Source organism: Podarcis melisellensis (genome assembly GCF_964234715.1).
Source record: "Podarcis melisellensis genome assembly, chromosome: 8".
Lineage (NCBI taxonomy): Eukaryota > Metazoa > Chordata > Lepidosauria > Squamata > Lacertidae > Podarcis > Podarcis melisellensis.
The window spans coordinates 18,566,521-18,593,058 of NC_138540.1; the positions used below are offsets into that span (position 1 = coordinate 18,566,521).

The 26,538-nt window shown below is 46.5% G+C and overlaps 1 protein-coding gene and 1 long non-coding RNA gene across 3 annotated transcripts; one reads left to right on the top strand and one right to left on the bottom strand.

Annotated features, from left to right (window-relative positions):
• The first annotated feature begins 810 nt into the window (after positions 1–810).
• Positions 811–23,874, top strand: ENO1 (enolase 1). 2 transcript variants are annotated; one of them, XM_081923724.1, is made up of 12 exons: positions 811–968; positions 7,049–7,142; positions 11,302–11,397; positions 13,311–13,369; positions 14,101–14,170; positions 15,209–15,342; positions 16,405–16,627; positions 18,837–19,034; positions 19,241–19,442; positions 20,993–21,101; positions 22,002–22,060; positions 23,226–23,874. In XM_081923724.1, the coding sequence occupies exons 2-12, from the start codon at positions 7,058–7,060 to the stop codon at positions 23,293–23,295; spliced, it is 1,305 nt and encodes a 434-aa protein (XP_081779850.1). In that variant the 5' UTR covers positions 811–968; positions 7,049–7,057; the 3' UTR covers positions 23,296–23,874. The 2 variants fall into 2 exon arrangements, with proteins under 2 accessions (XP_081779850.1, XP_081779849.1); XM_081923723.1 differs by lacking the exons at positions 811–968; positions 13,311–13,369 and adding an exon at positions 12,961–13,019.
• LOC309377061 lies at positions 23,429–25,324 on the bottom strand. Its single transcript, XR_014171418.1, has 2 exons — positions 24,237–25,324; positions 23,429–23,993 (listed from the first exon to the last, which is right to left on the bottom strand). It is a non-coding gene; the product is annotated as an uncharacterized lncRNA (long non-coding RNA).
• Between the last annotated feature and the right edge of the window lie 1,214 nt (positions 25,325–26,538).

Sequence of the window (26,538 nt, forward strand, 5' to 3'; positions counted from 1 at the left end):
ATGGAGGCGTTCTTGTATAATGGCCACCTTTTGTAATCCAGTTAATAGGCTTGAGCATCTGTGCCCACATGCATGAAACCTGAAAAATTAATTTAGTGATAATTTTTGTATTTTTTCAAAGGTTCTTTCGCTGCTTCCCCCCCTTTTTCTCCTCACAAAAACCCTGTGAGGTAAGCTAGGCTGAGAGACAAAAACTTTAGATAGTTGGGATGCATGTTGCAAAGTTTGGACCTAAATAAATTAAAGAATTCCTTGATTTCTAACTGATGCAGATATCAAAAAATGTGGTTTATGTAACTTTTTTAAAAAGCTAACATTTTTGTCTTTAAAAGTTTGGTTTCAGTATATTACATTTTGAATGATAAAAATGATTTATCCGGTTTTAAATTTCGATGTGTACATACAAAATTTGCTTTATGTAGCATAAAATTTTGGAGACAGAGAGAAAATAACAAATCCTAGCTTTTATTAGGGCTACCGGCGAATTGTGCCGCTTTGCAACTGTTGCATGGAGGGCGGGGAGAGAACCACGAGGATGTTCTGCTTCAGAACACCCCCCTTTTCTGCGCTTAGCAAAATGGGGATTTTCCATCACTTAAAAAAAAAAAAGAAAAGAGCCATCTATGGAGGCGAGCAGCCTCAGCAAAAGGGCCCGCTCGGGCACGTAGCGCACGCGCCAGGAGGCTGAGCTGGCGAGAGGCCCCTCCCGACAAATCAGGAAGAGGCAAAGGGGCCAGCCCAGCCAATGAGAAGCCGGGAAGGGTGCCCCTAATCTGCATGGACGGGACTATAGTTCAGCGGGAGCCGGGCGGATCTTCCCCAGTTGCCCGGGAGCGCGAGCTGAGAGCGGTGCTGGTTCCAATTAGCCGTCTGTTGTCGTTCTTTTTTTTGTAAGGAAAATTATTCTATACTGCTAGTATTGTTGTTATTATTTTGCAGGTGCTGTTAGCGCTCCAGCTTAGTCACAGGTAAGTGATGGTGGGATCCTAAAATCTCTCCTTCCTTAGCAGGGAGAAAGCTTGTTGCTTTAGGGAAGAAGGATACGCTTGCAAAAATGTTGCAACGGGGAAGCCTTTGCAGAAAAGGAAAGAGGGGAGGGAGGCTCCATTGCAAATATACGGGGTGGAGGGGCCCGTTCCAACTGGTTCTGTGAAGTCAGGACTTCCTTTAGCAGGGCGAACAAAGGACCGAGCTCGGGCACCCCCCCCCCAAAAAAAAATTAATTGTCCGAAGTTAGTATCATTTCACTAGGAAGGTTACCAAGGTCCTCCGGTTAAATCCCATTATAGGCCCCTAAGACCAGCCCCCCATCTCTCTCTCTCTCGAAATCAAAGCAGTTTCAAGATAAAAGTTGCTGGCTCGTATAGGTCCAGGGTGAGGTGGGTGCCTTCCTTCCTACGGACTAGCCCCATAAGGGCCTGGGTTCTGCAACTGTCTGGAAAGTGTGTGGTTAGAGGTAAACTGTGTCAGTCTCTTAGAGGAAATGGGGTGTGGAAGAGAGGCCATACAGTTCAAGTACACCCCCTCCCTAAAAAAAAAAAACATTGCAACTGTAGTTTAAGGTTGCTGGGATTTATTGTGGGGGTGCTATAAATGTATGGTGTGCATGCAACCTCTAGAAGCATAAGCGGCAGAGTAGCTGTGCAAGGGATGATCTTGGGTATCTTTTTTCCTCGCCTTCCTACTTCCTCCCACAAAGGGTTAATCCTGGCGTGATTGACCCACCCAAGGAAAGGAAGCTAGGAAAGCCCTCTCTAAGTACTCTAGAGGCCCATAAAACTAGCCGCCACCCTACAAAAGTAATAGTGACTTGAAGATGGGGCTAGTTTTATGGCAAACCAGGATGGAAACTTGTTACCTGCAGCGCTTTGCGTGGTCTGGGGGGTGAGAGAAGTATGGCCAGAGCATGATTCTACAGCGTGCACCATGCTGTAATCAGCTCCTTATCTCTCTCCTCCCTATCCACCATGCTGGCCTCGCTTTCACTCAATCAGGTCTATGTGAAACACTGCAAGGAGCACTCAGCAGCCCACTGGTGTGTTTTTTAAACCTTTCTTGAGCAGGAAGGAAAAAGGAGTGCCTTACCTAACACACTACCAAACACTTCCTCCTTCTCCTGCTCTTAGAACTTCGATGCTTTCCTAGGGACCAGGCACATAACAGAGGCCCTCAAATTCTGTAACCCTGTCTGTGAAATTCCCTGGTTACATAAAAATGTGAACGTAACTAAAATACCATCCTGTAGAATTCCAAGACTGGGAGGAGGCAGCTGGGTTAGGAGACATGTGTGGCAGCAGGAGGCTTCATGTCTCTAGGCTATCATGCCTTGCATGCCACATTCCGCCGTGCAAAGCTGAGCATGGATTTATGAGGGTGGCAGTTGCTGGGTTACACAGAATGTTGCAGCCATGTGCTAAAAACCGAAGGAAGGAAGACTTTTTTTTAAAGCCTCATGATTCACACCCAACTTAACTGCCCCTCCTCTTCCTCCTTCACTACAATGAGTAGGAGGATCTGCGTCATGGATCGATTGCACCAGATGGACTTTCCCTTGGTGCAGGGATAGGTTATTGATGCAGTCTTCCTCCTGGGAGAAGCTCTTTGAGTTTCTAAGAAGCTTATTTAACCATTTCCAGAGGGAGAGATGTCTTGGTTTTGCTGTAAGTGCAACAGCTTTGTGATGTCTGGAATTCATGCCTGAGGTTAATTACATTTTCTTCTAAGGCCCCATTGGTTGTATCTGGTGCTATTCCTACTCAGAGTAAACCCATTGAAGTTGGTGGACATGACTACATGGCTCCTTTCATTTAAATGGGTCTACTCTGAGCAGAACTTAACAGAACTGCATTTGGAGTGCATTGCTTCCCTCAAAAGAATCCTGGGAGCTGTAGGTCAGCCAGCAGAGCTACAGTTCGCTTTAACAAACTACAATTCCCAGGATTCTTTGGGGGAAATTATATGTATTGTGTGGACTTGAACTTAGGCTGCAATCCTAACTGCACTTACCTCTGAGTGGACATGGTTAGCATTGCAGCCTAGGATTGCTGCAAGACTGTTCTGTTATCTAATGACGAAACCTGTACTGTTTGAGTAATGATTAATAGTGGATGTTGCAGTTCCATCTCTGCTTTGACCCTCTTGCAAAAGCAGCAGTCCTTCATCTCTCCTTTCCCAAATATTGAATGTTAGATTCTTACATCAGCTGCCTAGAGCACCTTCGTTTTTAAAATCTTCCTATACCCGAGCATGACGTGTTGCCCATTCTTAAAAATATCCCAGAAAGGTGCATCTCTTGCATTTTGAAAACTAAAGCGAATAAAGCAGAGTTTGGGGGATGCTGTTCCTTACTGCTTAGCTCTTCTAAGTGGTGACTGTTTTATAACCACATGGAAGAGTAACACAGCCCTTCCCAGAGCTCCTTTGCAGGCTTTGCAAATAAGCTTCCAAAAGCTCTTAGCTCACAGAGGACTCTAATAATAATGATGATGATGATGGTGTATGCCACCCATCATTGGAAGATCACAGGGCAGTTCACTACAAAAAAATACAGAATGGGAACACAAAATATATAATAAAACTTAAACCAATAACCACTCTCCCACACACACACTTAAAAGGCCATAGAATGTTAATCAGCCAAAGCTCTGGCTGAAGAGAAACCTTTTTGCCAGCCAGACTCTTAAATATGTAACTAAGGTGCCAGGTGAGCCTTCTTAGGGAGAGCATTCCACAAACAGGGAGCCACCACAGAGTAGGCCCGTTCTTGTGTTGCCACCCTCCAGACCTCTTGTGGAGTGGGAACATGAAAAAAGGCCTCAGTTCAGGGTGGCATTTTGAATGGATTAATAAGGCTTTTTCCAGGTAGAGGGAGAAGCATGGAAGCGAGCCAGATGAAAAGTAGGGGATTAAAGGAGAGGAAGAGGTGGAAGGAAGTCCTTGAAACATCTGGTTTTTTTAAAAAACGAATTAAACCCAGGCTTAGTTTTCCTTCCTCTCTGGATTCTAATCGGCAGCTTTGGCAAAAAAAAGGTCAATAGTTTGTTCCAAAGGGCACACGGTGTAGAGGTCAAATCTGGTTTCCTTGAGGAATCTAGGGACATGTGGCTGGATAGGGTGGAGAAGGACAGACATTGAGCCATCCTCATTCCTGAGCTCAGTCTCCTCCTCTTTTTTTATTTTTTTTATTCAGTTACATGAAATGCTGAATTAGACATCTCGAGGCAGGCAGGAAATGATGCTCGCTGACTTCCAAACCCGCAGATTCAGACACAAATGGAAAAGTCCATTTTATGTGGCTTGAACCATGTGCCATGAAACTTACCAGGGGCCTCAGTTAGGAATGGGGAACCTGCTGCCCTCAAGGTGATGTTGGAGTAGATCATACCTGGCTATTATTGGCTGTGTTAGCTGGAATCAATTGGAGCTTAATAATTTCCACTTACTCTCAGTTTGGTTAATTTGTCCTCTTGCTAAGGGCAGAATTGTGTGTGCTTTGGGGCAGCGGTGGGGGGAGAGAGCTCTGATTTGTGTGACATATTAATTGTGCAGGTTGGTGCATGTTCGTCTCAAAAGTATTTCCTTTGGGTGTGGCAAGGACACTATAGGAAGCTGCCTTATACTGAATCAGACCACTGGCTCAGTGGCTTTCCAGGTTTTCAGACACTTCCAGCCTCCCTTGGAGATACTGGGAAATTGAACCCAGGACCCTTCTGCATGTTCTGTTACTTGAGCTGTGATGCTTCCCAAATCCTGCTTGCCTCCTACCTGTTAGAAATGCAGGGAGCAGCGTTATACTGAGTCAACCCACTGGTCCACCTAGCTGAGTTTTGTCTGCACGGGCTGGCAGCACCTCTCTAGGATTTCAGATAAGGGCTCTCTTTGACATGCAAAGCAAATGCACTACCACTGAGCTATGGCTCTTCTGCCTTCATTCTTCACAGGTTCCAGAGTTTCTGAAGTCAGTAAGAGTAGTGAGGTGGGGAAAAGGGAAATCTAGGGCTCCTGCCCCTTTAATAGGTGTACAGATGAGGGAATTCCAGCAGGAGTAGCTTCCGCACGCCTGTCCAAAGTGCAGAAGCTTTGCCACCTGTCCTTATGCTCTTGAGGACTAGCCGCTTGATCCCCCATCCCCTTTGAAAGCTGAGGTCCTCTGGAGGACACTGCATTCCATGCCTAACGACGCAACCCAGCGATTGTGGGATATTTGCAGAGTTAGTGCTGCAACTGCTGTGACTTTTTAAAAAAGATTTTTTTAAACGGTCCAGACTTCTTGGTAGATAATGGGAGCATCTACTTTCTCCGTTCCAGTCTTTAAATACCCACCAGCCCCGGGTCCAGAGAGGCAGAAGGGGAAGACTGCAGACAGAGGGTTAAACAGAGAACTAGCTGGATGCAGTTCTGAATAGCTGCAGTACTGCAATGATCTACGCCAGGCTGTGCAGGAAGGGGCGGGGCTTAGAGGGAGGTCACTTGTTCAAGGACTTCTGAGTAATATTAATGCCGCCTCATCTTCGTAGCCTGTTTAAGCAGCTGGACCAGCATGTAGTGAGTATCCTTTGCTGGGCAGAAGACTAAATAACCTTTTGCATTAGCTGCTTCTGCTGCTTCTTTTTAAAAAACAACAACGAGGCAAGTTATTAGGCAGTAGCTTTCGCATATAAGAGGCTTCCTGGAAAAAGAAAAAAAAATCCAGATACTTTTCAAAAGAGAAAGTGGATAGTATCAGCTTAGTATTAAACACCGACTTTGCAAGGATCCATCTGGCTTTTTGCCTCGGGGGGATAGCTGGTTTGCAAAAGATCAAATATATCAAGGCTGTCTGATCAAGGGATTGGGGCAGCTCCCATACGATGCAAGGATTATTATAGTGCTTGGGATTTTTTCAGTTTAGAGAAAAGGTGAGTGAGTGGGAGAGGAAATGATAGAGGCGTTTAAAATCTCACACAGCCTGAAGAAATCTAACACAGAGGTGGTTTTCTCCTTGCTCATATTACTGGAGCCCAGTGTTGTCGTCCAATGAAGCTGAATGTTGGGGGAGACTGGGCAGATGGAAGAAAGTACTTATTCACAACAGCGCATAGTTAAACTCTGGAACTCACTGCCACAGGCTGCAGTGATGGTCTTCAACTTAATTCTCATGCAAAGAGCATTAGTCTTAGAGAGAGTGTAGGTGATGCAGAGACTGTATTGCCCCGAACAGCTTCTGCAACTGATTCCAGACCTGCATGCTCCATTAAAAACAAACCCCCAGTTTCCACAAAATTCAAGTCTTCCCATGTTCTCATTCTTCTCTGAAAGGAATTGACCTTCTAATGAATAATAATACTGGCAGTAGGCAGGCAACCATATAGCCCAGTTGAATATTAGTGCAGCGTTCTTAATGGCGACACCACACTGGCTTGGGGGCAGGCCGCAGTTTTTCATGTGCAGAAAGTTTTGCATTAGGTCATACTCTTTTTTTAAAAAGAAACTATCAATTTTTTTATTTACCTGTTAAGAGATAGTACATAATGTTTGTATAGACATGCGTTAGGTCATATTCACACCATACAGTTAAGCACTATGATACTGCTTCCCCATAGGAATTCTGGGAGTTTAAGGGTGCTGAGAGTTATTCCCCTCACAGCGCTACAATTCCCAGAGTTCCCTGGGTGAGAGGGACTGATTCTCAAACCATTTCGCAAACTGTAGCTCTGGCACCTCCTAACAACTCAACACCCATGAACAAACTACAGCTCCCAAAATTTGTTGTTTAAAGAATGTTTAGTAACTGTTTAAGCCGGCCTCGTAGTGCTTTAGATAGTGCCGGTGTGGCCCTTGGTGGAACAATGGTCTAACTATGTGTAAGAGTGGCTGGGGAAACCCAGCCAGATGGGCGGGATATAAATAATAAATTATTATTATTGTTATTATTATTATTATTATTATGACAACTTACTATGTTGCTTGGGAATCTTGGGCCACCAAGGACACTGGTGGCCATTGTGCTGTGTATTTGTTTGTTTTTTAAGTTTAAAAATGCTGTTTTCTCCCTCTTCCTCCTCCACAGAGAAACAAAATGTCCATTCTCAAGATCTATGCTCGCGAAATCTTTGACTCCCGTGGGAACCCCACTGTTGAGGTAGACCTGCACACCAGCAAAGGTAAGCTAACTCTGAATGGCTGCTATCCGCCTTGAGACCTCTTAGCAGTGGGTCCTTGGTTAGATGGCACTTTAGGTCTGATCTAAGTGGGTTCTCTACAGGGAAGAGTGATAGCTCACTGGAGGAACACCTGCTTTGCATGCAGAAGGTCCCAGGTTCAATCTTTTGCATCTCCAGGTAGGCCTGGGATACAACTTCAGAGCCACTGCTGGTCAGTATAGAACCAGGGTTTCCCAAACTTGGGTCTCCAGCTGTTTTTGGACTACAATTCCCAGCATTCCTGACCACTGGTCTTGCTAGCTAGGGATGATCGGAGCTGTAGTCCAAAAACAGCTGGAGACCCAAGTTTGCGGAAACCCTGGTGTAGACAGTACTGAGCTCGATGGGCATTACTCTGTAAAGCATATTCCTATGTACCTTTATGTATGATTATTTAAGAATACACTTTCTGTTCTTGACAAATGTTGGATTGGTATGTCCCACGGAGGACCTTACAGTCTTCAAACAAAAACATCTTGGAGGTCCCGGGCCATAGGGAGGTTAGGCTGGCTTCAACCAGAGCCAGGGCTTTTTCAGCTGTGGCCCCGATCTGGTGGAACGCACTGTCACAAGAGACCAGGGCCCTGCAGGACTTGACATCTTTCCGCAGGGCTCAAGACAGAGCTGTTCCACCAGGCCTTTGGCCAAGGCACAGTCTGACCCCCTCCTTTGATAATCCTCATAGAACTCTACCCCAATGGTTGCCATTAATTTGATTCTGAATTGATTTTAGAATGTATTTCAATTAATTGATTGTGGTTTTATGTAAACTGTGTTACTTTTACTGTTGTTAGCCGCTCTGAGCCCAGCTTCGGCTGCGGAGGGCGGGCTATAAATAAAAATTTATTATTATTATTATTGAAGCCACCAAACTGGAAAAAAGCCTCTTGTTTTCCTCTAAACACATTATTTGTGGTTGACCTCCATGGTTCATTCAGGGGACATAGAAGAGGGATGGGGGTAAAGTCTCCGCCTCCATTTCATGTTTGATTCTGGAGAACATAAGGAGCTGCCTTATTTCTGAGTCAAGCCATTGATCATTCTTCCCCTTCATTCTCTCCCCCACCATCTGTTATACAGCAAGGTTTTGTGGCGTAGTTTGAAACCCATGCAGGAAAACTTGATGTGTGTGGAGGGAGGGTGAGGGGCGGGACAGTCGAATGTGTCAAAATCTCCGCCACCCAGCAAACAGCATTTTAAAGCTTGAAGATAAAAATAAAACTTCCAGCTGCTATGAGTGTAAGATGACATCTTACTGTAGCTGTCCTTGGTGGACTGCAGCCAGTTGCTTCTGGCCTTGCATTTTGGTGGCCTCTGTGGCAACCCGATACACTGAAGATAACCGAGAAGGCAGGGCAGTTGAGTGTGTGTGAAGTGGGGGGAGAATGGTCCATCGAAACTGCTCAAGGATAAATGTTCTGAGCCAGGTTGGAGGGTTGGCTGAGTGCAGTGGGGGCCGGTATAACTTGCGTTCTCTTTTCTGATTGGCTAGGCATGCGGCGGAACAAAGTGGTAGAGGGCTGTACCAGTTTGGCCTGCAGCTGAGGTTTCCCATTTCCCACACCTCCCTGCAAGCAGAAAATGAGCACAGCCAGTGGCGTAGCGTGGGGGGTGCAGGGAGGGGCCGACCGCACCGGGTGCAACATCTGGGGGTTAGGGTTAGGGGGCACAAATTACTTGCCTTGCCCCGGGTGCTGACAACCCATGCTACGCCACTGAGCACAGCAAGGGTGAAATGTTCAGACCTAGCCCTTTGCACAGTTGCTACTTTTCTCCTTGCAGATGGCCTTTTGTTTTGCCATTTTGCAGTGAGATGGCAGTGTGAATTGGGGCTTTCCCAGAATTTTTGCCTCCATCCATTGGGCCTTAAAATTTAGGGGAATGTTTTCTTCTCCAAGTGTTAGCTAGCATAGTGAATCCAGGACAGCTGTGGGTGCCATGGTGTTCTTGAGGTCTTTCCCTGGCGCCCACAAAGCCTTTGAGCCCTCCCTTCCCATTCACTGCCCCTCTGGTCCAGGAGGATGTGAAGGTGATTTCTTTTTTTCTCCCTTGAAAACGCATGGAACTAATTTGGAAGAGTGCCTCTTTCCAACTTCCTCAGTTCATCTCCTATGTGCTTTTCAAAGCTCAGATTAATTTTTCTGCATCTGACCTTTTCCCAGATCCCTTGGAAAAGTAAAATGTGTGTGCAGTTTTCTATTTGTGTTGTATGGTTGGTGACCCCAAATCTACTCTCCTTAGATGGCTTTAAAAGAGGATTAAATAAATTCATAGAGGATAAGGCTACCAGCCACAACAGAGCTACAGTCCCCAGAGTTCCCTGAAAAGGACAGATTTTAAAAACACACTGAGAGTTGTAGCTCTATGAGGGGAATAAAAGGTAAAGGAAACGCCGTTTACCTTCCCGCCAGAGTGGTGCCTATTTATCTACTTGCACTTTGACGTGCTTTCAAATTGCTAGGTTGGCAGGATTTGGGACCAAACGACGGGAGCTCACCCCGTCACGGGGATTCGAACCGCCGACCTTCTGATCAGCAAGTCCTAGGCTCTGTGGTTTAACCCACAGCACCACCCATGTCCCTCATGAGGGGAATAGGGGTCTCCTAACAACTCTCAGCACCCTTACCAAACGCCACTTTCCAGGATTCTATGGGAGATCTCATGACTGCTTTAAATTTATAGTGCAGATGTCATTTCCTAGTGCTTGCTTGGGGATAAAGCCCCCATGCTGGCTGGACAAGTGCCCATTTTCCTCTTTTACAAGCCAGAGCTCTCCAGCCTTGAGATGCCAACTCTCCCCGCCCAACGGAGGCTCATTAGGGTGACCCTCTCTTGATTTTGACCAGAGGGAGGCTGGCCGCCCTCCCTCCCTGCCTAGCCTGCAAATGCTATTGTCTGTGCTCAGTTTGTGTTTTGCACAAAGGAAGTGTCCTTGGAGCAGCAATAACAAAAGGCACAGTGGCCAGCAGAGAGAGAGGGAGGGAGATGTGAACCGACAGAGGCCTCTCAGCGCAAGAAGCGGCGGAGCGGAGTTTTTCTTTCTTTTCTCTTTTTAAAAAAGGGCAACCCCAATTATAGCAGAATTGCAAGCGAGCCCTGTCAGGGATTCCAAATGAGATCCTTCCAAAACAGGAGCTATCATTAGGCTACACAGGAAGGAGGCGTCTGGAGGGTGACAGAGAAATAGTTGCTGCTTCCTGTTGGGACACCAGGCCTAGCCACAAAGCATTGTGTGTGTCTAAATAAAGGGGAAGGTAAATAAAGGGACACGGAAGGAGGACGCATAATTGGGTGAGCACAGCCTGCGTTAGAGGAAGGCACAGAATAGGTGGCCGGGTGCCAGGTCTGGAGACACACAGCGGCTCAATCCCTTTGAATCCCACCCTCTCCCAGGGACTCGAGGTGTGCACTAATCTGGCCTGCTCTGAATGAACGAACACTGTCCGTCTGTAAAAAGCTTTATCCGAGTGTTCATTAAAGTGGCAACCAACCTTTGAGGCACAGCTATGTCAGGGGCAGGGGATCTCAGCCCCAGAGGCCCAAATGCAGCCCTTCAGTCCTCTCTGCCTGACCCTCAAGACTGTCTCCAAGCTATGCCTTGCTTCTCACGCTCCTTGAATGTTTTTGCCTGGCTGAAATATGTCCTTGAGCTTTGATGCCTCCCTGCCTGAGGAGAATAGAGAAGGGGTGTGTGGAAGCCAGCCTACAGTACAAAGGTAAAACTGGTATCCTTTGCCCTGCCCACTTTGCTTCATGCCCCTCCCACCATGGGCAGGGCGACACCACCACCTGCCTGCAAAGGTTGAAAGGAATGCTGAGCTACAAAGCCTCCACCCACGTGATTTGAGTTCTTCCTCCCTTTAATCTGCTGCTGAGCTATCAGGCAGGAGCTCAGGCCCCACTAGGCTGCAGCCAACCCCAGGGGCCGTCCTGCCCCATCGCAGTTTTAGGTGGTCAAAGTGGAGCTGGAAGAGGAAGTTGGCAGAGCAACACTTTCCCCCACTTCCTCTTTCATCTCTATCTGCCTTGCCAGTCTCCACTGTGAGATGGTTCTGTGCAAATGTTCCTCTGTCGTCCCAGAGCTTGCCAGGACCAATACTGTTTTTTCCTTCTTCTCCAGGTCTCTTCAGAGCTGCTGTTCCAAGTGGAGCTTCAACTGGGATCTATGAAGCCCTGGAACTGCGCGACAATGACAAGACCCGTTTCCTGGGGAAAGGTAAAGCTTTCCTGGTGTGGTGAATGCACTAGTAGTTGTTTTTTCTCGCTCTCCCAACTTGGTGCTTCTGGGTGCTGTTCCACAGATGCTCCTTCTACTGCTCTTTTTGCCCCCCGCCCCCGGTTTGTGTCTCCCAGCTACGGCCGAGATTCTGCAAAGGGCATTGCATAAGGGACCCTTTCCCGTGGCCTTGCAAAATTAGTCCATTCAAGCTTTGCTGCCTTCCTCCCTGCATGCAAAAATAGTTTTGGTGATGTGGCAAAGAGGTGTCGACGTTCTGATTGAAATGGCTTGGTTTATAATCCTTACACAATTTAAGCTGCCAGCTGAGCCTAAACTCTCCAGGTTATTTGGACTGCTGTTCCCATCATTCTTGGCTTTGAGGGAGGAGCCCCCACACATTCACTCACCTGTTCTTGGTGGGAAAAGGTACAGGAGGTGCAGGAGGGGAGTGGCTTAAATACAACAACATCTGGAGGGCACTGGGTTGGGGAAGGCTGATGTGCAACACAGCCTTCAATTAAGCCGGTCCCTGCCCCCAAACGAATTTGTAATCTAAAAGCGACACAAATAGAGAAATGGAAGAAAGTTGAAAAGGGAGTTAACATGTCACCTGCTGGCTCATGCAGAAAGTCTCCCTAAGCTTCCACAGAGCAGTCCACCAGGTGCCTCTGGGATGAATGCTGGCAAATGTACTTAAAAGCAATGGGTTTGTGTCCAGCTACATTTTGCTCAGAGTAGATCCATTTAAATAAATGAACCTAAGTTCGTGCCCGTAATATGTCTGCTCTGACCAGGACTAACATCTGATACAACAGCCCATACGGCTTCAGGAGGGATTGCTGTTTATTATGTATTTAACTAAAGTTATATTCCACTTTCTCAAACACTTCCAAGTGGTTCATAAAAGATAATCCAAGACATTTATTTAAAAATACACCAATAAAAGCAAGTTACATTTTTAAAAGAATGAATTCAGTGGGTGTAATTATATATAAATCTAGTACTGATTTAAAACTACTGGGTTGCATTCAACTAACTTTTATTCAGAGCAGAATCATTGAAAATTATAACCATGAGTAGCTTAGGGGTCCATTGATTTCAGTGTCTGAACCAGCACATAGACCCCGTGGTTGCAGCCATTGCTCCGTCTCCAGAGGCTGTTTGCCGGAGCTTCAGCTGGAAGGACAAGAAAAGAAATCAGGGAAGCATCTGTAAGCCATGCTTTGGCTGCTGCTCTTTTGGCTACGGTTTGAGCTGCTTAATCTATAGTTGGCGCAGACCACAGGTGATGCCTGGCATGAGCTACTGTTAAACGAAGCCTTCCTGGTTTTGTCAGGTTTGCATGGACCTAAAGCCTCTTCCTCTTTCCTGCTCCCCACTCCTGATTATGGGTCCTCTGGTCATTTTTGCTGTGAATCCCTGCCCCCCCCCTTTGCATGCTGCTGCTGCTGCTGCTGCTGCTGCTTTTGTGTTCTCTTGTGGGCGTTCATCTTTCTCTCTCCCTTCTTTCTCCTTTCTCCCGTCTCTCTCTTCCCTCCTCGTCCACTCGGTTCCCACCAGGCGTCTCCCGAGCAGTTAAATATGTTAACGAATTCCTGGCGCCGGCACTGTGTACTCAGGTAAAGGATGTGTGCTTGCAACCTGGCCTGACTCCAGGCAGGCTCCTCCTCTGTGCATGGTCTATGGGACTAACCTTCCAGCAGGCATTCCTAGACGATGGCTATTCCCTCAGTGACATGATTTTGTCTGTTTTTAAAAAAGGACTAGCGTGCTGCACCCCTTTAATATATATATATATCTTGTCTTGAGGGCTAGGTGGTTGGGGCTGTAACGGCAAGTGATCTTCTACTAATGCCTGCTTTTTGCCTTTGGTGGATTGGATTAGTGATTGATTTGCTTGTTCCTTCCAGGTGTCTCAAAAGCTGTTGAGCACGTCAATAAAACAATTGCCCCTGCACTGGTTAACAAGGTAGGAGCCTTCCTTATTTCGCTAACCCCTCTAGTGCAAGTGTAGCCGTTCCCAAGTCTCTTTAACGTTCTTCTTATGGGTGAGAAAGCCAGCATAACACTAAGCTCCTTACCGCTGTCAGCGAATGGCCTTCTTTTGGATGCATGAACACGAAAGCATGTTTGAGAAGCGCTGTGGGAATTCTAAAACGGCATGAAATAATGTTATGGATGGAAAACTGCTTGCAGTTCCCGAGTCCTGCCTTAAGAATGTTTCCCAGTGCACCAGATTTATTCTGTAGCTCTCCCTCCTTGCAAGCTAATTTGGGGGGTGTTCAGGTTGGTGGTCCATAAGGGAGCTCAACGTCTCTGCCCCCACCACAGTCTTCCCCGATGACCTGTGTGGATCTATTTAGTCAAAAGGGGTTTTACTTGGTTTAATTCAGTGTTGCCGCCCTGTTTGTTAATTGGGTCCTTTAAGAGCAGCTTGATCTGCAGACATTACCGATCAACCTGTTTTTTTAAAAAAGCACATGAGCTGCCTAGGCTGTTTTTCTATTCAGCTGGCAATTTTCAATTCTTAATTGAGGTGAAGTGTGCTAAAATGAAGTGAAGGGGTTGCCTCTCCTTGGTGTGTTGTTTGGACCGATGGCAAGTGTCCGCTTAGTCATAAGTCAGGATGTAAACATGAGGTGTCCCGTCCCCCCCAGTGGATTGTTTTGGTTGCCTTACCTCTTCTCCTCTTCCCTGCAGAACATCAGTGTTGTGGAGCAGGAGAAGATCGACAAGCTGATGCTGGATATGGACGGGTCAGAGAACAAATGTAAGCGAAATGGTTGGACACGTGTACGTTTGCAATTTTGCAGCCATGAATGCTCTGGGTTGGGTCCAAGAGCAAGTAAACTGCTGTGCTAGTGAGGTTGAGAGGTGCTCCTCAGGTGATTCTCAGCCTCTCTGCTGCCTGAAAGATTTATAGCACAATAAAAGAAGTCACAATTCCTTCATAAATGCTGCAGCTAACCACACCCAAGTTGAGAACAACCATAGCTCAGTGGTGGAGCAGCTGCTTTGATGCAGAACCCCTGGTTCAATTGCCAACATCTCCAGGTAGGGGTAGGAATCCCTTTCTGGGAACTCTGGAGAGCTGCTGCCCATCAGAGTAGGCAAGGCTGAGATGGATGTGCTTAATGGTCTGATGCATCACAAGACTGTTTCCTATGATTCCTATGCACATTTTATTGGAGAGAAATTGCTTTTGCTAGAAAGGAGTCTAGGTTTGGAAATATTCCTCTTGCATTACTTTACTATAATCATCCATCTCCTACTAAACGTAAGGAAAGGAAAGCATAGTGGACTGAGCCAGGTGTAATAAAACCAGTGTTTCAAATTGACTTGATTTTAAATTTTGTAAACAAATGAAATATTTTCTCTCGCAGTTTTGTTGTTAAGCATTTTATTTTTATTAATTTTTTAAAAATAATATAGCATTTATTAAATCACCCTCAACATATGCGGTTCAAGGCAATGAATAAAATACAGTGCAATAAAAACAGTCCAGAAAGCAGATTAACATAAAAGACTATGCCAAGTAGACACAGCAGCTTGGAAAGCATCTTGGAACAAAAGTGTTTCCAGTTGTTTCTAGAAAGTGCAGAGAGTGGGTGCCTATCATGGGTGCTGGGCGTATCTTGAAAGAAATGCTGTTCCACAGAATGGGGCAGCCACACTGAAGGCCTTGCTCCAAGTCATTGTGGAGTGGGCTTCTGAGATCTTGGAATCTCTTCTGCAGACTGCAGAGACTTGCTGGACATGTAAGGAACCATGCAGTCTCTCAAGTAACCTCTTTTTCTTACTATCTTAGCTAAGTTTGGTGCAAATGCAATTCTGGGCGTCTCCCTGGCTGTCTGCAAGGCTGGTGCTGCTGAGAAGGGGGTCCCCTTGTACCGCCACATTGCTGATCTGGCTGGGAACCAGGACGTCATTCTGCCAGTCCCTGTAAGTTTTCCTTTGTTGTCATTCTGCAAAGGAGGCAAGATCTGGTGCAGACAAAACAGCTCTCTTCCTCCCACCTAGCCATATGGAAGGGCAGTGGCTTTTGTGAATTAAGGGTGGAAAAACAGCAAACATGTTGGATCTTCAGAGTTTAGTGGCTCTCCTCTTGTTAAGAACCTGACTGCTGGATCAGCCCATCTAATCCAACATCCTGTTTCTCACGGTGGCCAACCAGATGGCTTTCCCCTGAAATAATCCAGGGAACTGGTTTCCTAAGGGTACTGAGAATTGTTCAGGGAAACCCTACTCTTGCTGAGCTACAATTCCCAAGAGTTCCTTGGGAATAGGGGTTGGTGGTAGAACCACTCTGAGGAATGTAACTCTGGGAGGGAAACGACTCTCAGCACCTTGAGCAAGCCACAGTTCCCTGGATTCTTTAAGTTAATCAATTGATTGTTTTCATGCATATTGTATTTATGATGTTAGCCGGTCTGAGCCCGGCTCTTGCCGGGGAGGGCGGAGTACAAATAACAATTTATTATTATAATTATAGGGGAAAGCCATGAGTGGTATGATACTGTAAACATCAAAAGCACAGTTGGTGGCAACCCAAGAGGGAGCCATTTCTGTGATGGCTCCTGTATTGTGTGAATTCCCTCCTAAGAGAGATAATATAATAATAATCGTATAATAATTTATTATTTATACCCTGCCCATCTGGCACCTTCCTGTTCAGACAGGCCCTTGAAAACTAAGGTGCAGATGATGTTGATCACTGGGCAGCTGTCAAACCAAACTATGTTTTAATTGCTGGTTCTAAATGCGTGTTTGATGTATTTTAATTATTTTAACTCGTTTGTGTTTTTTACTTTATAATGATGTTTTTTAAAAGTTGGAAGCTGCCTTGAATCCAAGGAGAAAAAGCAGGATAGAAATAAAAAATAATGATGATAATAATAATAATAAGCGAACAATGTAAATGGGGCTTTCTTTGGGAGAGATTGCATTTCTGGAGCATTAACCTCTTGGGTTTTCTTTCCCCCTTTCGTCTTGCCCACCTTCCAGGCCTTCAATGTGATCAATGGCGGTTCCCACGCTGGTAACAAGCTGGCCATGCAGGAGTTCATGATCCTCCCTGTTGGGGCCGAGAGCTTCAAGGAAGCCATGCGCATTGGTGCCGAGGTGTACCACAACCTGAAGAACGTCATTAAGGAGAAGTATGGGAAAGATGCTACCAACGTGGGTGATGAGGGTGGCTTTGCACCCAACATCTTGGAGAACAAAGAAGGTAATGGATTGATCGGCTCTTCACTACCTTATTGAGTTGGTGTGTAGAGTCCATGCAGACAACCTACAGCTATGTCCTTCCCTGCAAGGATGGTTACAACATCTGGGGCTTTCTAGTTCACAGAAAAGGCAAGGTTGCAGGTGTCAGTGCAGTAAGAAAGACAGTATCCCATTTAGGGTGGGAGGTTGAGGGGGGGCATTTTTGGTTTAGAGCAGATGTGGGGCAGCTTTGTCCCTCCAGATATTGCTGAACTGCAACCCTCATCATCCATTGGCCAGTTCAGAATTGTAGTTCAGAAACATCTGGAGGGGCCAAAGGTGCCCCCCACACAACTGGTTAGAGAAAAGGAGAGTGTGCAGGCTACAGGTGTGTCTTTCCCTACGATGAAATGTTCCACAACATTGGGGGCTTTTTAATCTGGAGAAAAGGCAAGTAAGGGGAGACTTATGATACAGTGGTACCTTGTGTTACATATGAATGTATGCTTCGGGTTATGAGGTCCGCTAACCCGGACGTAGATGCCCCCGGTTGCGACCTTTGGCCCGGGATGCGAGTGGAAGTCGCGTGCCGGGAGCAGCAGGAGGCTCCATTAGTGAACGCGTGCCTCATCTTACGAGCAGTTTCGGTTTACAAACAGACCTCCGGAACAGATTAAGTACGTAACACGGGGTATCACTGTAGTGGTTTGTTAAATTATGCAGTGTTCAGAAAGTGGATAGAGGAAAGCTTTTCTCCCTCATAGTTCACAATGTGCAGTGATCACTCTACTGTTAAGCATTTTAGCGTTAAATCCATCTGGATTTCTGCGTTTGGGCATAGCTGCTTTGCGAAGGATCGGATGCATAAAACCTTTCTGGACAAGGAAAGGTTCCAGCATTGGAGCTTTTCTGTTTAGAGAAAAGGCAAGCAAAATAGGTGGCATGAGAGAGTTGTATAAAATTACACATAGCCTGAAGAAATTAGATAAAAAATTTTTTTCCTCCCTCATAATAACTAGAACCGAGTGGGGCCAATGGAAGTGGGGAGAGTTGCTGTCACACTCAGGCCCTCCTTATGGTATTCCTTTTGGAGCATAGAATCCCAGAACTGTAGAGTTAGAAGGGAACCCATGGGTCATCTAGTCCAGCCCCCTTCAATGCAGGGCATCTGGTTGGCCACTCTGAGAGCAGGGTGCTGCATTAGGTGGGCCTTTCTTGGCCTGATACTTGGTGGGGCAGCTGGCACTGAGTGAACCTCCCTGCAGCCAGGAGGAACGGAACTCTGTGACCCTTCTCTCTCTGTCTCTCCGGTGTCACACAGCTGCTGAGGCAGCGTCAATCCCCCCAGGAGACAGGCGAGAATTGCTTTCGAGCAATGCGGAAAACTCGCTGATGGCTGCTTACACGTTTTATTTGTAATACCACCCGGCCATGCTGTGTCACTCCAGGCTATTTACTGTACAGGAAGACAGGCTGTGGGCCTCTTCAGGGAGTACAAGTAGCACTTCCTGCCTCTCCCAGCCAAGTTGGCAGCTGGGAGCCTCAGTAGCTGGGTCTTCCCTGTCTGAAATAGACTTGCTGTTGCTGGGGAGAGCAGGGAGATGTGTAACTGGAGCCTCCTTGAGTGGGCTGGCTTTGGAAGGGTTCCCCCATTCTCTTCTCCCGACCTCACCGAGACATAAGAACCTGCTGAATCAGGCCACTGGTCCATTGAGTCCAACATCCTATCCTCACAGTGGCCAACCAGATGTCTTTTGGAAGCCTGCAAGAGCAGTCTTCAAGCCATCAAAAGTTGGTGGCCATCACTGTCTCCTGTGGGAATGAGTTCCATGGTTTGGGATTGCTTTGCCACTAGCAAAATGCTCTTTAGAGCCAATGTACCACCTTGCTCTAATCCCAAAGGATCTTTCATCAGGCCCTGTTTTGGGTGTGCTAAACTGGGTGTCATGTGCTGGCCATTGGGGCCCTTCTTTGATGACGCTTGCGGAGAAAGGAGATATCGACTCATGAGAGCTTTCCCATTTTAGAGCAAATGCTTACGATTTCAAAACTCGTCTTTTCTGTATGTTTAGAACAAGTAAATTTATGTCTTGTTTTTAGTAGCCTTTACTCAAAGCAATGCACGAGATAAAAAGGCAGCACTTGGATCATAAAATGAACTGAATACAAACCTTGGATGACGAACGTTTCTGTTCAAAAACCCCCAATTCTGTCGCTGTCCTCCTCCTCAGCTCTGGAACTGCTCAAGACTGCCATCAGCAAGGCTGGCTACACTGACAAGATTGTCATTGGGATGGACGTGGCGGCTTCCGAATTCTATCGCGATGGGAAATACGACCTGGACTTCAAGTCCCCTGATGATCCCAGCAGATACATCACTCCTGACCAGCTGGCTGACCTCTATAAGGGTTTTGTCAAGAATTACCCATGTGAGTTCAAGGGCCATATTCCTTCTGAAGGCCACACGCTGTTGGTGGGCAGAGTGGGAGGCACAAGAAGGTGGAGAACCATTGTCACCTTGAGCGGTGACAGGGAGGACTGTGCGACACCAAGCACATGAGAAAGGCCACACATTTGCTGGTTATGTAACTGGTAAACTGAGTTGTCCTTCTCTTGCCCCCACCCCAATGGCCAGTGGTTTCCATTGAAGACCCATTTGACCAAGACGACTGGGCTGCTTGGAAGAAGTTCACCGCCAGCGCAGGAATCCAAGTTGTTGGTGATGACCTGACGGTTACCAACCCGAAGCGCATTGCCAAAGCCGTGGAAGAGAAGTCCTGCAACTGCCTGCTGCTGAAAGTGAACCAGATTGGCTCTGTCACAGAGTCGCTCCAGGCGTAAGTCTTTCCCTTGCTTTTCACAGGGGAGGAAATGGTGGTTGAGCAGGAAGTGGAATAAGTGGAGAGCAGGAGCGGGCAGATACTTTACCGCAGGGGGCAGCAACCTTTTTCATCTGTGGGATGATCCTGTGATGGTTTGTGTATGCTCCTCGCAATAAGCACCCTCTGCTCACTCAGAGAGATATTTACTGTTCTTTATTTTACATATGTACGAGCAGCACAGTACAATCATGCATCCGAATTGTCCAGTTCAGATTCGGGGAGTGGTCTTCTCCTGCTTCTCCTCCAACAGGAGCTTCATGGGACGTCTCTGATCCCTGCACTTTAACCCTCTCCTTTCCTGTACCACAGGCATAGGCTCTCTGTCTGTTCCTGAACTCCCTGTGTGGTGCTGGGGCTCTGCTTCCACATTGGAGAGCCTTCCAGCCTCCTGGCTCTCTCCCTCTTCCCCTTCCATCACTTCCTCTCTGTCTCTTTCTGATTGTTCCCACTCTGACTCTTCTCCTCCCCCCGACTCAAATGCGTTCCTTGGCAGTCCCTTAACAGGTCCACCGTCCCTTAGACCATGTGGTGGGCCGGACTATATTTTGAAAAAAATATATGAACGAATTCCTATGCTCCACAAATAACCCAGAGATGCATTTTAAATAAAAGCATACATTCTACTCATGTAAAAACACGCTGATTCCTGGACTGTCCATGGGCAGGATTGGGCCGCATCTGACCCACAGGCCTTAGGTTGCCTACCCCTGCTTTACAGGCTCGCTCAGCAGTGTAATTGTTTGTCCCAGAGCCCTCCCCATCAGCATTAAAAAACGGGGAGCTTTTTAGCCACGGAGAGGAGGAGTCTTCTCATGCTTTGTGCTGATTAGAGCCAATCGGAGTCAAAGGAAGGTGAATCATCCACTAAGCAGTGGCGTAGTGTGGGTTGTCAGCACCCGGGGCAAGGCAAGTAATTTGACCCCCTAACCCGTGGATTTGCGCCCCCTAACCCCCAGATGTTGCGCCCGGTGCGGCCGGTCCCCCCTGCACCCCCCACGCTACGCCACTGCCACTAAGGACTGGCTCTCTGCTAGGGTCACTCTGGAGAAGGCGCATAGGAAGATCATCGATGCGGAGCTGATCTATATGCTCCAAAGCTAAGCATTGAGGAACACTGAAAACACAAGGTGCTTGCTGGTTCTGTTACGCACAATGGAACCTCCAGGAAAACAACTTAAGTCACTCTGAAAGAAGATATTGGAACACTTGTGCATACACGGGACATAGTAGATCTAGTTGAAAGGGACTATGTGCAGATCTGCAAACAGCTGGGGGTCAAGGGCAACTGCTGCTAATAGTCTGGACTGGTGTAAAGCTATTACCTGTCTGCTCCATGTCTTCTCTGAATTCACCCAGTCCCCTTGTAAAGACAGAAGTGCAGGTGCACATAAGGCAATCTTGAAATGGCTGGTGCCAAGCGAGGGGAGCGACTCAGTTGTATGCAGTCTCAATAGCCTGCTTGTAAAATGAATCAATTTCTAGCATCTCTTGTCTTCCTATTGCAGCTGCAAGCTCGCCCAGTCCAATGGCTGGGGCGTGATGGTGAGCCATCGCTCTGGGGAGACTGAAGACACCTTCATTGCTGACCTGGTGGTTGGGCTGTGCACTGGACAGGTGAGTGTTTCCTTGCTGAGGTGGCTGCTTTTGCTTTTCAGTTTCAGGGCAAGGTGGGAAGGGGAACCTGTACCCCTTCTGGAACATGATGGGATGGAGTCCCAGCTGGCATTGGCCAAAGGTCATGGATTATTGGAGTTCAGCAACAGTTGGGGAGGCCACACATCTAGGCATGCAAAGAAGGCAGGCTTACATAGGCTTAGATGTCTGTTTTTAAGTACAGTGGACACTTGGGTTGCTAACGTGATCTGTGCAGGATGCATGTTCACAACCCGCAGCAGTGTGTCTACGCATGCTCGGGTTACGATTCGGTGCTTCTGCGCATTCGCGACCGCCGAAACCCAGAAGTAACCCTTTCCGGTACTTCCGGGTTTCGGCGGGTCCATAACCTGAAGAAACACAACCTGAAGTGTCTGTAACCCGAGGTATGACTGTATTAGTATTATTTCTGTTTCTAGACTGCTGAATATATCTAAGATCTCGAAGCTAAAAATGCTGGACGCTGTAGCTCTTGTTGGCCATACTCAGAGAAAACCCATTGAAATTAAAGGGCATGACTGACTTAGATCCATTAATTTCAGTGTGTCTACTTTGGGTAGGGTTTGGATAGATAAAGCCCATAAATATATGCACGGAATAAATTCAACAAAATTGTGTCAAATCCACCATAACAGTATTGAGATAAGTTAACTCTAAGCAGCTTAATGTAAAATCCCAGCCCACAGAAAACGCACCATTTGTAAAATCATGGAATTGTAGTGTTGGAAGGGAGAAGGAGGGGTCATCATTTGCTATCTTGTATGTTCATTAGGTAGGCAGGAGGATAGGATTGGAAGTGGGGAGGGATAATTCTATTATGCTTCCTGTTTATTGTTTCTTGCTTAATTTCTCTCTCCACAGATCAAGACTGGTGCTCCCTGTCGGTCTGAACGTCTAGCCAAATATAACCAGCTTCTGAGGTAAGGATTAAGTTGAGGAATTTGGGTTTGTTTAGACGTATATTGAAGTGTGTTGAGGGAGGTAGATCATATCTGTTGACCCTGTTTTATGGCATGCGGCTGCACAGGAGACTATGTGTTCATACAGTTCACATGGAATTGAATTTCATGTCCGGAAATGATTTACAGAACAGAAAATACAAAAAAAATGCAGGAATATCGACAGTGGTTGAAACAATGAAATTTGGAACAAATACTGGAGTGTTAACTTGGAAGAAATCAAACTTTTAGTGTGGTAGCACTCCCTGCCTGGTGACATCAGGCAGGGGCTTTTTACTGTGTTGTTTTTGATGGCTCCTAAAAATATTTTGGCTTAGGGAAGCCTCCCCAGACATGTAGAATGTTGGCAGGTTTTTTAATCAGCTAGTTTTTAAAGAAGGTTTTAATTGTGATTTTTAACTGGATTTTTGATCATTGATACTTTTATTGATAACGGAATTGTTTGTAAACTTACAGAGGGTTGGGGTGGTGGTTTCCAATTAAGCAGTATATAAATGTTATGAAAGGAAATAAATTAAAACACCACCTGGAATATCTTAACAACATGTTTGTTAGAGTTGCAGTTTGTTTAGGGTGCTGAGAGTTTTCAGGAGATCCCCATGTCCCTTCACATTTACAAATTTCCAGAGTGGTTTAACACACAATCCCTCTTCACAGGCAATTGTAGCTCTGTCAGGGGGACAGGGCTCTCCCCAATTCCTCTCAGCACTCTGAACTCCGCAAACTGAAGCTCCCAGAATTCTTTGGGGGAAGCCATCACAGTGCAAAGTGCACTGGAGCAACACCTAGGCGCCAAAATATTTGAGGGGTCGGGGTCTCCCAAAGTTGATGAATATTGTCATTCATTTGATGTTCGTGCGCCACACCTTGTGATCGATGATGCGGGATGGGGCTTGCCTCCCCTCCCCCCCAGTGTTTTATTCAAGTTTGCACCCCTGGCTTTAAAGTGATAACATAGTTCTTGAAATATAGGGTGTGAATGTCGCCTAAGTGCCACAAGACTTTTGACTTGATCAGTACAGATCTTTTCTTTTAAAAAAGCAGATTATGGACACAGCCTTTCTCCTGGAAATTATTGCTCCTCACGCTTGTCTTTTTTACTCCCCCCACCGCCATTTTACCTCAGGATTGAAGAGGAGCTGGGGAACAAGTCCCGCTTTGCCGGCAGAAACTTCAGGAACCCTCGCGTCAACTAAACCCGGTTTTGGCTCCGACGAGGCTCCCCTCTTTCCCCGACCCACCCCCAGTTGCGGTTGAAAGCACTAGTCACCTAAATTTAGAAAGAAAATAAAGAAAAACTAAGGGCAGCTGATGTGTAGGGGGGAAAGACAAACTTTTTGCAGGTCCTCTCATCCTAGGCTACAATTCATCTAGTGCGTTTCATCTTCCTTCTCTCGCCTCCCCAGCTCTGATCTGTTGCTTCTTAAAGTGCTTGGCTGCTTTTTGTGAACAGACGACTCCCAACACCCCACCCCACTCTTCCCTAGAGTGTTTCATTCATCATAATGAAACTAAGGAGAAAGATTTAAGAGTCCCGGTGATGCTGGCATGAAAATTGTAAAGCTGCTGCCATATTTTTTGGGGGTAGCCCTATTCATGATGGAGGGTAACAACTGTTTCTTTCTCCTCCGCTTCCCTCCCCACCCCATCCCAAAAGCCCCCCACCCCACCCCTCTTAGTGTGTGGAAGCTGTGTAACTTGCAGTGCAGCCTGAGGTACCTGCAAAACAGAAAATAGTAGTTCTCATGTGAGGTAAATAAAAACAGAGAAACGTCGGTGTGGTGTGGAGTTCTTAATGGAAAAGTGTCTGGGGACCAGATAATTTTAAGGTGTGAGATAGTGGAGAGAGCAGCCTTCAGAGAGAGATGGCTGTGTCTGCATGTGAGAGAGAAGTCTTGGCAGAAGAAGAGTTTGGATTTGATATCCCGCTTTATCACTACCCTAAGGTGTCTCAAAGCGGCTAACATTCTCCTTTCCCTTCCACCCCCACAACAAACACTCTGTGAGGTGAGTGGGGCTGAGAGACTTCAGAGAAGTGCGACTGGCCCAAGGTCACCCAGCAGCTGCATGTGGAGGAGCGGAGATGCGAACCTGGTTCACCAGATTACGAGTCTACCGCTCTTAACCACTACACCACATTGGCACTATCAGAAGAGAAAATGGTGACTATTGGCAATCACGAAATTGTGGCTGTCCTCTTACATGGTTTAGGACCACGCATACGTTGATACCACTTTAAACAGTCTTGGCTTTCCCACCCCCAAAATTCTGGGAGCTGTCATTGTTCATGATCCTGAGGGTTATGAGGAGACACCCAAACAAATCACAGCTCCCCGAATCCTTTGGGGGAAGCCATGACTGTTCAAAGTGTCATAGTGCATGGTGTGAATGTGGCCTACAGCTCACTTCATTCTTCAACAAACAGCCAATTTGCCACATCTTGACTAACAACCTGTAGGCTGAGCTGGTCCCAGGGCTGTTATGGGGCATACCTGCTTTGACCCCTATCTGCGAAGTGTGTGAGGAAGTGGAGAAGATTATACTCAAAGTGATCTTCGTTATCCTTGGTTTTTATCCCCCATCTTCCAAAAAGGTGGCATAGGTAACTCCCATTTGTCCTTCCCTATGTTGTAGGGGCTCCAGCGAGCACAGCTAGTGGCCATCATCTGGAAGCCCACAAATTGCACATTCCCACACTGACTTTCTCAAAGTTTAAAACATTAGTAACTGCCCTTCTGTCTCCAGGTCACACTGTTCAGCAGTACATTTCATACATCAACAAAACTTCCAGCCACTTGGCATGTACTGGGTAGTATGTTTGATACAATCCAATTAAATTATGATTGGGATGAAAGGATAAGTGAAAATTGGATGGCTTAAACTTGCAATTAATATCTGCTCTCAAAAATGGATGATTTGTCCCACCATGTTCGAGGATCTCATTGTCTTGACACTCTGCCCTAGTCTTGAGAAATACGGTATTTAGAAGCCACTAGATGTGTTGGATGTGTGTGGCACTGTGGTCTAAACCACAGAGCCTAGGGCTTGCCGATCAGAAGGTCGGCGGTTTGAATCCCCATGACAGGGTGAGCTCCCATTGCTCGGTCCCTGCTCCTGCCAACCTAGCAGTTCAAAAGCACGTCAAAGTGCAAGTAGATAAATAGGTACTGCTCCGGCGGGAAGGTAAACGGCGTTTCCGTGCGCTGCTCTGGTTTGCCTGAAGCGTCATAGTCATGCTGGCCACATGACCCAGAAGCTGTACGCCGGCTCCCTCGGCCAATAAAGCGAGATGAGTGCCGCAACCCCAGAGTCGCCCACGACTGGACCTAACGGTCAAGGGTCCCTTTACCTTTAGATGTGTTGGGGGCAGGAATAGCAGGCCTTTTGGGGGGGGTATTCCCACACTGGGAGTGGAAAGTTGCATCTTGATGGCTCTTAGTACTAAAAACACAAAAACAGCTCCTCACTTTATGCACTGGCTGGGTTGTGGTAAGCAGGCTTTATGAAGAGTCACTGACCCAGACCTTTTCTGTGTGCCTGCAGCTCCAAGCCCCGGCTTGCAGAGATCCACCTCAAAGCTAAATGCTGGTGCTGTACACCTCTAGCAAAACGCAGCTGCTGTTCCCAACAATTTTATTTAGGTTTCTGAACCACCTTGCAGCAGTATGCTCCCAAGGTGCATTAAATACAAATTTGACACAGAAATGACATTTAAATATTAAAACTACAGCCCCTGAGCAATTCCGTCAGTTAAATGCTGCAGCAGATAAAATTGAAAACACAGAAATACTTATACAGCTAATGAAACTCTGGCACTGTGAATTAAGGCAAAAGTTAATTGGATGGATTCTTAGTGCCCTCTGGTGGTCTCTGTGCAGAAATACATGTGACTGAAACAGTATCTACCGGTAACCTTCACAGACCCAGGACCCACTTGTAACCCAAACATGCCTTTGGGGACAGATTTCTTAATGTGTTATGATACATTTGCATGATCATAGTGGTGTTGCAACCCCTTTGATGAGGACTGGTGATCTAGGACCAAGTGAATTTACCAAGCAGCTTTTAGTAGTGTTTTCCTGCAAATAAAAAAATTAAATGGGTGCAATGAGGCATATGAGATTTCTCCCTGGTGCCCATGGAAGCTTCTTGAGTCAAGATCTCCTACTCATAATAATAATAATAATAATAATAATAATAATAATAATAATAATAATTTATACCCTGCCCATCTGGCTGAGTTTCCCCAGCCACTCTGGGCGGCTTCCAATCGAGTGTTAAAAACAATACAGCATTAAATATTAAAAACTTCCCTAAACAGGGCTGCCTTCAGATGTCTTTTAAAGAGAAGATATATATATCACAAAGGTAGATCTTAATTTAACCCTTGACTCTTACAAAAGGGTGTGGACCCTCCCAGTTCCCTTTCTGGGAGCTTC

What these genes read in the sequence shown, in the direction of transcription:
- ENO1 (XM_081923724.1), top strand. Translation starts at nt 7,058, where the DNA reads ATGTCCATTCTCAAGATCTATGCTCGCGAAATCTTTGACTCCCGTGGG. An exon ending in AGACCTGCACACCAGCAAAG is followed by an intron (nt 7,143 to 11,301) that starts GTAAGCTAACTC and finishes CTTCTTCTCCAG; the next exon opens with GTCTCTTCAGAGCTGCTGTT. An exon ending in CCCCTGCACTGGTTAACAAG is followed by an intron (nt 13,370 to 14,100) that starts GTAGGAGCCTTC and finishes TCTTCCCTGCAG; the next exon opens with AACATCAGTGTTGTGGAGCA.